The sequence below is a fragment of the Malurus melanocephalus genome, unplaced genomic scaffold (assembly GCF_030028575.1).
Source record: "Malurus melanocephalus ecotype Western Australia unplaced genomic scaffold, MMel_1.1 scaffold_399, whole genome shotgun sequence".
Classification (NCBI taxonomy): Eukaryota; Metazoa; Chordata; class Aves; order Passeriformes; family Maluridae; genus Malurus; species Malurus melanocephalus.
Window position 1 is genome coordinate 20,236 of NW_026623631.1, and position 10,378 is coordinate 30,613.

The following is a 10,378-nucleotide window of genomic DNA, read 5'->3' on the forward strand; positions in this document are numbered from 1 at the left end:
GCCACGCCCCCTTTGGCCCCGCCCCCAGAAGCTGAGTGGAGGAGCGCCTGAGCGCTGTGCGCTACAGCCAATCAGAGCGCGGCACCGCGAGGCCGCGAGCCAATGGGAGCGGGGGAAGGGGCCGCTGGGAGGAAGCGGCGGCGGCGGCGCTGAGGGAGCGCTGAGGGCGCGCTGAGGGCCGAGCGGGCAGGTGAGGGCGGGAGCGCCGCTGAGGCCTCCGAGAGGGTCCGTGTCCTCCACCGGGAAGTGGTTCCGGCTCTTGTCTCTTCCGCACTGTCCTGGCGAGCCTCGCCGAGGAGTTTGGGCCTCCCCAGAGCCCGACCCGGCGCAGGGCAGAGCGRCTGCGGGTGTGGGCCCGGCACGGTTCCTTTCGTGAGGCGCGGGTGAAGAAGGGAGGCCGCACAAGGAGAGGCTGTGGCCACTTGGTCTAGTCAGCCTGGAGAAGAGCAGACTGCAGACAGCAGCTTCCCCCCGAGGGGCTGCGCTGATCTSTGCTCTCTGTGACCCGAGGGAACGGCTGGAGCTGTGCCAGGGGAGGWTWRRKKGRWWKTWRGRAAARGKTYYTTYCCCMRRRGGSKGKYSGGKKSYKRAMMRGSYYCCSYRKSYYYYCYTKGKYMMMRKYCCMAASCYKRAARRRKTTWARRARSYYTTKGGSMRSSSYYYYMRGSMMMARGKKGGGWTKKTKGGRWKKYCYKKKSYKGGSCYYSRRKTKRRSYWWKKKGGKTYCYTYCMRSYYSGGRWWWTWYKGGRWTYYKKKGRGRKTYYTYMCCYYYWRGGRARGGGGWYYYACCTCCCAGTTTACAGGCTGGTCTTTTATATTTCGAGAAATGAATGTTTTATGTGTTTCTAGTGCACTTRATCCTACTGCAAGTAAACCTCTGTGAAAAAGTAACATGGATTTGCCAGGAGTTTCCTGTATTCTGCACACAGAGTTGTCTCTTCTGGCTCATTTCCTCATACCCATTTTCCATACATTGTCTTTGTTTATGTTATAAACATAAATATGCTTATATGTTATAAATATGACACAAATTGTTAATAKTTGTTTCTTGGGTCATTCCCTAGGTATTTCATCTGGCAAAAATGGGCGAACCTCAGCAAGTGAGTGCCCTTCCTCCTCCTCCAATGCARTATATAAAAGAATATACTGATGAAAACATCCGTAAAGGCCTGGCTCCAAAGCCACCCCCGCCTGTGAAGGACAGCTACATGATGTTTGGGAATCAGTTCCAGTGTGATGATCTGATCATTCGGCCCTTGGAGAGCCAGGGTATTGAACGGCTGCATCCTATGCAGTTTGATCACAAGAAGGAGTTAAGAAAACTTAACATGTCTATCCTGGTGAACTTTTTGGACCTCTTGGATATCTTGATAAGGAGTCCAGGGAGTATAAAGCGAGAGGAGAARCTGGAAGACTTGAAACTGCTTTTTGTCCATGTGCATCACCTTATAAATGAGTATCGCCCTCACCAAGCCAGGGAGACACTGAGGGTCATGATGGAGGTGCAGAAACGCCAGCGCCTGGAGACYGCTGAGAGATTCCAGAAGCACCTGGAGCGAGTGGTGGAGATGATCCAGAACTGCCTGGCCTCCCTGCCCGATGATCTGCCTCATGCAGAGGGGGGACTGAGAGTGAAAGTGGAACCCATGGAGACTGATGATGGCAGCAACTGCCTTGGACAGAGTGAAAAGCAGAGGGAGCGTTCTGGTGGCAAGAGAGATCAGGTTTTGGACAAAGATGCAGCAATGTGYAGCATTATTGATGAAATGACATGAAGAAAACACGTGGTTTTGTTAATGCACTGCAGTGAGAGACAGAAGGGGTTCTGAGGCTATATGTTGTATTTTGTTTTGCTGTGATACAAGCAGACAATAAGCATTTGTCATGCACCTGTCACCTGTTGTGAGTGACTGGGCAAATGAAAATGTTTAAAATTTTCTGACTCGTGTTTTTTTTGGTAGATATGGAAAAGTATGATTTTTGTTAAATGTATCATGTGAGGTGGTAGGCACAGATTAAAGTTGGCTTTTCCTGTTGTACTTTCCTTTGTCACTTCCTGCTTGTTTGGGGTATGCCATTCTATATATACTGTGAGTCAAGATAAATGTCCTACAGAAATGGTTTCTTGCACAAACAACACACAGGAGCTTGGAAAACAGGCATGTAGAAACTCAAATTACATCAAGGCATTCCTCGTGGTCATGTTTGAGGTAAAATCTAAAGCAGGTAGATTAACTGTTGTCCTGTAGCTCTCACATTCTTATGTTATGTGACCAGAATGGCTTTCCTGGGATCCTGCCACAGCCAKCCTGCCTTGCCTTTCCCATTGTGGCAGAGCAGTTTCAGTATCCTGCTGGTAATTATCAGAATTGTTCCTCTAGCAGCTCTCTGTAGTTTCCTGTTTCCTCAGAAATGGCAGGAGCAGAGACGAAGCATTGTCTTTATTAAAGAGTTCTGCTTTCAGCTACTGCATGCAAAAATCAACCTTCATCCTTCTTATTATCATTCTTTCCTACAAATGTGTTGCTAATTTGTCTCTTGGCTACATTAATCCCTTTGTTTTTCTAATTTTCACTTCAAAAATCTGTCAGTTTGGTGCCTCTGCTGTCCTATAAGATAGCCATGCAAGGCAAGGTCCAGTTGTAGCATCTTCCACTTATTTATAAGTAACTCCTGAGTAATTAATTTTTTCTATATAAAACACCGTGAGGTAGAACTCTCTGCTGAAGCAGCTGAATTTCTTGGCCCTGGATCAAATACCCTCGATGAAAGGTGAGGTTCTAGCCGAAACAAAATCGTAAGAGCTCTTTGGGAAGAGTTTGGTGATCCAGGTGCAGGGAGAATGGCTAGGGAACAGAATTTCTCAAAAGCTGTATTTTAGTTTTTGGTCAGAGTAAGCCTTGAGTCTGGAATGACATTGTTTCCACACTACTTTCTCAAATCACCTCTGTATTCTGGATTTTTTACTTTATATTGCAAAAGCGCAGATGCATATGGAATTTTGAAAAGTAAGATGAAAAAAGGATGCCACTACATTAGGCTCAGCTGTGTAACAGGAAGACAGTTTTTCAATACTGCCAAATGAGCTCTGCCGAAGAAAATTTGCCAGAAGATGCTCCGAGTTGCTTCTAAGTATTAGAACGAGAAACTTATGATTAAAAGCTTGAGTAGCTCATCCTAGAGAAGTGTTACTTGACCAGGTCCTGTCAACTTACCACAGTCTGCTATGTATTATGTAATATTTTATCCAAATGCTGTTTTCTGTGGCAAAAGCAGGCTTGGGAAGCACTCTAGGGCAGTGGATTGCTAGTAGTTGTGTCAGCTCAGTGGTGCTGTCAAGTTTCACTTACTGTCATCAAACAGATCTGGAAAAAAACGAGAAGCAGATTTGTTTGGTGCTGCACCTTCAGTCAAAGCTCCACCAGCAGGAGCTCAGTACGCTCGTACCCTGCACAGCAGCACTTGGCTGTACTGCAGGRCACAGCCCAACAGCCCAACCACGGGCAAAACCATCCAGATCGCACTGAGAGGCACCCACAGCTCTGTCTGGAGATGATGTGCTGAGAAGGAAAACCAGAAGTTTACAAAGAAGATCATTTTTCTTGAATGAGAAGGGCAAACGGGAGTGTAGATTCTCATCTTCAGCCACAATGTTKCCGTATGTCTGTGTGAACTGGATTCTTCTCATGCTGTTTACAGGTACCCAAGGGGGCATAAATAACTGGGTGGAGGTAACGTGCATCAGTGGTTCTGAGGGTTGCAATGAGAAATTTTATCCTGCACAGGAAGAGTGCAGTTCACAGAAGCTGCAGTTCTCGGGGTTAAAATAGAACTTTCATCATAGTGGCTCAATAGAGTTCTAATGGCCTTGTCTCTTGAAAAACAGAGGCATGCTGAGGGTATGATGGTTTTAAATGTGCTCCTTCTTGGGCTGTCTGCTCATCTACCAGCAGGCATTTTTACATAATGAGGATTTGAGATGAGCGGAGAACTTAGAATCATTTTAGAGAAGATGTAAAATAAGGATATTTCACTTTGGCAGGCTTTGTGAAGATGAATGCTTAGGTAGACAGAAGATCCACTGTGGCTTCTGGTATTTTTTAAACAATATGAAATTTTATTGGGACAAACTGATAATTTTTCCTTTTTTTTTTAATTCTGAGGAAGCACTCTTCCTAGATTGTTAAGAGCAACAGCAATGAAAACAACAGATTGCAAAGTGGTACTAATACAGACAGATAGACATTAAAAACTTGGTGGTAAGATAAATTCAGTGGAAAGAGATATTACAGATACTTCTTGTAGTTCTTTATAAAGCCTTTTATGATGAGTTTCTTTCTGAGCTKCCTTTTCATATTAAATAAAATCCATTGGTTTCAGAGACTTGTTTCTAGTCTGCTATTGCAGCAAAATCTCTGCATGCAGGTTTATTTTTAATTATTATAGGAAAATGTCTGAGCTGGACTGGGCAAAACAGCTTTTTCACTGTGATGAATGGGTTGCTGGGTGTTAGGGCTCAGTGTTTTGACCTGAGTAGCGTGACACAGCCTCCTGGAAGCGTGACTAATTTTTGAGGAAGCAAACCAGTTAGAAACTGCGCAAGAATTAGAAAAGAAAATAAGGTAATGGAAAAAAAAAGAGGTATATATAGTATTTCTCAGAAAAGCCCTGAAAAWTTTCTTCTGATCAGAATGGGCAAAACCTGTCTTTAGGCACAAAGAAAATAAATTTATTCAGCAGTGATCGTTCTGATGAAATCTCCTGAAAGGAGGGAAAGGTTTCCCAGAGTGGTTTTGACACAAGTCAATGTCTTTCTGTTCCCCCATGTGTGCCTTGGGTTAAATGTACACAACGGAAAAAGTGAAGAGCCAAYAGACTGCACCTGGCTCAAGAGAAGCCACAGAGTCTTTTCACCTCACTGCCTACCTGCAGAGGCTGCAGAAATGTATTTCTTCCTTCTCTGATGAGGGACATGATCTAAATGTGTCCCTGGCCTGATCATTTTCCCTCACTGCATCATCAGTCCTGGACACATCTGTTTGTGGAAAATCTGATCCAGCAATGCCTGGCGGTGTTTGAGAGATGGGAGGTTCAGGACATGCAAGATGCATAAGAAGCTTCCACTTGCCCTGTGCTCAACTGCTGTTTGTGTTTTTGTCCACAGGATCCACAGGATCAGAATTAGTTGTGATAGGAGAGGTTGGCCAGGATGTCACTGTGCCCTGCTACTACAGCGTCCACAACAGRAGGGACATCACATCCATGTGCTGGGGTCGGGACCCGTGCCCCACATCAAAATGTTCCCGGACCATTATCTGGACAGATGGCTGGAGGGTGACAGAGCAGCACAGCAGCAGGTACCAGCTGAAAGGGGACCTGCAGAAGGGGGAYGTGTCCCTGACGATCGTGAACGCCAGGGAAGCAGACTCTGGCACCTATTGCTGCCGTGTGGAGGTCCCAGGGTGGTTCAACGATCACCTGAATAACCACAAGGTTGTGATAAACAAAGGTGAGTGCAGAGGAGTGCTCTGTGTGAGTACCACTGTGGTGGGTCTGCTCCAGGCTCTGGACCTCAAAGCTTGTGATGCAGATGATTTCTGCACTCATCCATAAGTCTGATCTTGAGGATCTTGCACGTCTGCTGTTAATGTTGCTTCAATTAAGCTGCCTTTGGCATTGTTGCTTTCCCACTGTAGCCACTGCAATTAAAAAAGGACATGGTGCTTTGTTTCCTGGTGCATAGCACTACTGAGCATTCTTAGAAACACTCAAGGATTTAAGAGAAAGGGCAGCATTGAGTATTTGTCCAAAGCTTTATTGCTGCACCCTTTTCATAGAAAGCCATACTTGATTTTCCCTGCTTGGTTCTAGATTAAAGCCCAGGGATACAGCATTGGTATAGAGAAGCTTTTTATCAATTCTTCCTTTGCTTTTTAGTTTTTCCATTGCTTGTGGTAATACATTGAAGAARTGGCTGACAAATGTGCTTTGCTGGYAAATTTTSATTCTAGAAACACTGTCTCTTTCTCACAACATAAATGYCCTATAAGGTTAATTATGTGTTGATTTTGTTTTATTTTTAACATCAGCGAGGATCTCTACTGCAAGTCCTCACACTCACACCTCTGAACAGACCTCAGGTAACTTTTATTCAGGTGTTAATCTCAATAGCATATACAAGCCATACTGCAAAGGGGAATCTTAGGAAGGAAACAAAATTATGATAGATGATAGGTGTGTTTTGGCTAAAATTTATAAAACATCACCAGAGGTCAGAACTTGGATTTAAATTCTGCTTGATATTGTATAGAGAGCCCARCAGAAGGAACATGTATACATGGGAGGAAGCTGCTTCTAGGTATGATGCTTTAGTAGATATTTTAGTGGCACTGCAAGGTTTGCTTTTATTTGACTGTTGTTTTGATTTGTTATGTTCCCTTTTGTGGTATAAAATCTCACCTCACCTTCTAGAAATGCATCCCATGAACAGTAAAACAGAACTTTTCAGGAGCTAGGTGTACCCACTGTTTCATCAGAATTGTTTTATTGGACTGACTCAAAAGAGCATCTAATTAAGGCTCCTGCCTCCAGTAGCAGTGAACAGCAGCTGATTTAAGGAGAGCAATGGAAAAATGTCAGTAATTTTGTGCTAGAGTGCCAAAGAGTTCTTGGTGTGAGAAGAGACACCCACCCTGGTGTGTCTCAGAGGCTTCCCACAGCCTCTGTGCACATTTAATAATCTGAGATCCCTCACTGCAGTGGAACAGATAGTGCTCAGCWATTCCTCACTCGTTTTCTACATTCACAAGTGGATAAACTTCTGTGATGTACCCACTCAGCCGCATCTTGTCTGAAAAAGACAACACCTCATGGTGTAGCAATGGCTTATTCTCTGGATTCTGAAAAGAAAAAAACTAAATCAGGCATGCCATTTGTATTTCTCCCTGTATCTTGGATGTTTCCAGCTATGCAGCTCCAAACTGATGTTACAACAGTTGCATTTCCTTTTTGGAAGCAGAAGTGAAAATTTTCTCAGATGGTTTCTATTCTAGTTGCAGATAGCATGGCTTCCAGTCTTAGAACTCAGGGGTTTTCTTATCCCTGTGACCTCTTCCTCAGCTGATGGTGGAACAGTGTTTGAAGTTTTCAGAATACAAGTTAGTGTGTGCATGTTCCCCTGAGGGAGATGGGGAAAGGCAGGTGGCCTTGTGCCTCTGATGTAGAAATGCTTGAGAATCTCCACTGGAAGCTTGTCATTCTGTCCTCCTCAAAATAAAGCTTCTGGGATAAAGGTAACAATTTAAAATGTAAGAGCAACCATCTGGAGTTGGCCCAGAGTGAATAGGAGATTTTGTTTTCAGATTTTATATCTGGCAACACATAGAGAAGCAGACTGATGATAGARAAGACAGAAATCTGTTGGTCTTRATTTTAAATATTGCAARTARCTGTGYWCTGGGAAATTACCTMAGAATGTRCTGCRGGTCCTWATGCAAATRTATCACATTTTGTTCAAAGATATCAGTTCTGTTTATTGTATAGCTGTCTGGGGCTTTAGAAGTATCACCTGCTTTCTGTGACTGCATCACATGCTGTTCCAAGGCCCTGAGCTAATCTTCATCAGTTTTCACCCAATAACCTAAGTTTGCTTTGCTTTAGGCAAATATTTCTTTGCTTCAAGGCCAGGTTGGATGGGGCATTGAGAAACCTGGGATAGTGGAAGATGTCCCTGTGCATGGCAGAGGGTTGGAATGACAAGGGCTTTAAAATCCCTTTTAGCCCAATCTGTTTTATGTTTCTATGGCCACTGCTCCTTGGCTCCAGAACAAAATGTAACTCCTTCCCAGTGCTGAGATAACAGCAGGTGTTTCCTGAAAGCAGTCCAAAGCTCTGAAAGAGGCTGCAGAAACTGCAATAATCAGAGTTTTGTGCTGCCCTCTGAAGACACCAACCTCTTACAATATGCAGAGCCCCAGCTACTGATAGACACGGCAGTTCAGGGTCCCAAGTCAGCTGTACAAAATCTTCTCTGCCAAGGCAGAACCATTCTCTGTGTGAGTGATGTGTTTTTCTTGCCCTTGCTCAGCTCCTGGCAGCACCAGTGGATCCTCCTCTACTGTCACAAGGATCTGGCCATCGGTTTCTTCTTCAGAAGCTTCTCAGACTGTAAGCATCTCCTTTGCTATGGCACACCTAGACTGAGTGGATGGACTTGAGAGTTACTGGGTCATCCCTACAGGTCACTTCCACTGCTTTTGTCTGATTGCAACAGATTATTGTTTTGTAGTCTGTGTGTTTAGTGGTTTTGAAGAGTGCTTATGTGCTCATTATTAGAGGGGGAGGGGGGAAAAAAACCCTGCTTAGCAAGCATAAATTACTTCCTTCTCATGCAGGAAGAGCTTTAGCAACATCTGTATTCCCTTTCAGGCCTCTGCTCCCTGCTCAGGCTCCTCAGACTGCTTGGATGTGACTGCAAACCTGCAGGTACAGCAGGGGTGGGGAGAGGGGAGCTTGGGCCACCTGAGAGCAGAGGGGTGCCCTGCACTCCCCATGCAGCAGGGCTCAAACARGCAGCTCTGTGTGTCCTGCTGAGCCCTCCCTGCAGCACAGGGGGGAGGGTGGGACACCAGGAGATAGCTGAATCATTAAAGAAAATCACCAAATATCGTTAAACCTGAATAAACGAGATTTACCATAACTTCAGGTCCTCTGACAATCTCCAAGACTGTGTGTTCACACAACTGTTGCAGTGATTCTGCTTGAAACTGGGCCTGTATCTCAAATCAGGCTTTTGGTCTYGGGTGTAATTTTCCTGCAGGGTTGCCAGATAAACAAAAAGCCTTTGGGTGCTGCRTGGGCCCCACTAATGCTCCCTGTCTGGTGTTTGACAGAACACATCCGTGTCCCTTCCCAGCCAGCAGCACCSAGAGCATGGGCTGTACATTGGGATYGGCTCATGTGCAGCCCTTCTGCTCATCCTGATCCTGGCTCTGTTCCTCACTAAACGTAAGTGTTTCCATGGGCAGTTACTCCAGSATTGCTGAGGTTTGTCCATGCCACATCTGCCACCTCAGGGCAGGAAGCTGAGATGCTGTGCGAGCTCACAATGGGAATTTCCTTTATTTACTTTCTTATGCTTGGATTTATTTTTGAACCCACTACTTTACTTGCTTCTCATGGTTCAAGCAAAATTATTTGTTTTAATTATTGGGGTTTTTTTCTCTTTATGTTTCATTCTGGATGGTCCTTAGAATATTTTTACAATACAAAGAAGATGAGTGACTTTACAAGGTAAGTTTTCTGTTCCTACTTTTGCTAACAGGACAAATGAGGTTGCACAAAGAAAATGTCAATGTRCTGACCATTCCACCACATACCTTGGCTTTCTTTTTTAATGCCAAGTTAATAGAAAACACTATAAAAAGAAATTAACAACTCCTGCTGTTTTTCATTACTTATTAAGCAAAAATAAGTGTAACTGTCAGTTTGTAGCATTAGGGAGCTTGCTAACCTCAGGTGTGAATTCTCCTAAGTGGAAAGATGATTCATTATCAGTCATGATCATGTGTTTATGCGTATTTTGCATTTTTGAGTGATTTGCTCCTCTCTAGTTTCATTGTCTGTTTTTGGTTTAACACCATGKTTTTTACTCTTTTTGCAGCTATGTTGCATTTTGGAGGCCACAAGGCATGGGGRGCCATAGTGCCCTGGAAGATGAGATCCATGCAGAGGAAAATGTTTATATTGTACACTAAAGACTGGATGCATGGCTGCCTCAGTCACTGCTGGGACATTWAATAGTTTGCAAAATGTTGGCTGCTCCCTCTGCTCAGCAGCTGAACATGACTGCACAACTGAAGCATTATTCACATCCTTTCAATAAAACAAATAAAAGCTACACTTTTAATTAAAATCTTTATCTACCTGWTCCAGAAACAGAAACCAAAACTGGCATCAGTGGAACTTTCCATTTCCTAAAGAAAGTTAGGATTATATTTATTATCTGCTTCAAATTCTCACTTCCCTTTTGGAAAAATAAAAAAGAGGAAGTGCCAGAAGGGCACAATTGTCTTCACTGTGGATTCTATCTGCCACCTACCACAGTCTGTGCCATCAGAGGGCAGGAACAATCTCATAGCTGTGTGACAAAGATGTCACATGGCCAATCTTGGCAGTATTAGTGATTTAATACACACTTAGTTGTATTTTTACTGAAATCTGGTATAGCCAGTCCTGGTAACAGCTGAGTAATGCAATGTTCTGACTGATTCATGCTCACCTGGAATTAAATCTGGAGGAGCTATGGATATTCACCCCCTGATTCCCTGGGAGCCTACAGCATCAGTCCTTCAATGGATAGAACAGTCACAGCTTGCG

The 10,378-nt window shown here is 44.2% G+C and overlaps 2 protein-coding genes across 3 annotated transcripts; both read left to right on the forward strand.

The window, feature by feature from the left end:
* The first annotated feature begins 123 nt into the window (after window positions 1-123).
* On the forward strand, window positions 124-2,095 carry MED7 (mediator complex subunit 7). The gene is made up of 2 exons (XM_057379273.1): window positions 124-190; window positions 1,066-2,095. Exon 2 carries the CDS (start codon window positions 1,084-1,086, stop codon window positions 1,774-1,776), a length of 693 nt encoding a protein of 230 aa, XP_057235256.1. The 5' UTR covers window positions 124-190; window positions 1,066-1,083; the 3' UTR covers window positions 1,777-2,095.
* Window positions 2,096-3,166: 1,071 nt separating this feature from the next.
* Window positions 3,167-9,914, forward strand: HAVCR2 (hepatitis A virus cellular receptor 2). 2 transcript variants are annotated; one of them, XM_057379274.1, is made up of 8 exons: window positions 3,167-3,700; window positions 5,166-5,510; window positions 6,091-6,141; window positions 8,088-8,167; window positions 8,429-8,485; window positions 8,893-9,007; window positions 9,253-9,292; window positions 9,663-9,914. In XM_057379274.1, exons 1-8 carry the CDS (start codon window positions 3,652-3,654, stop codon window positions 9,754-9,756), a joined length of 831 nt encoding a protein of 276 aa, XP_057235257.1. In that variant the 5' UTR covers window positions 3,167-3,651; the 3' UTR covers window positions 9,757-9,914. The 2 variants fall into 2 exon arrangements, with proteins under 2 accessions (XP_057235257.1, XP_057235258.1); XM_057379275.1 differs by lacking the exon at window positions 6,091-6,141 and having other exon boundaries at window positions 3,169-3,700.
* Window positions 9,915-10,378: the final 464 nt, after the last annotated feature.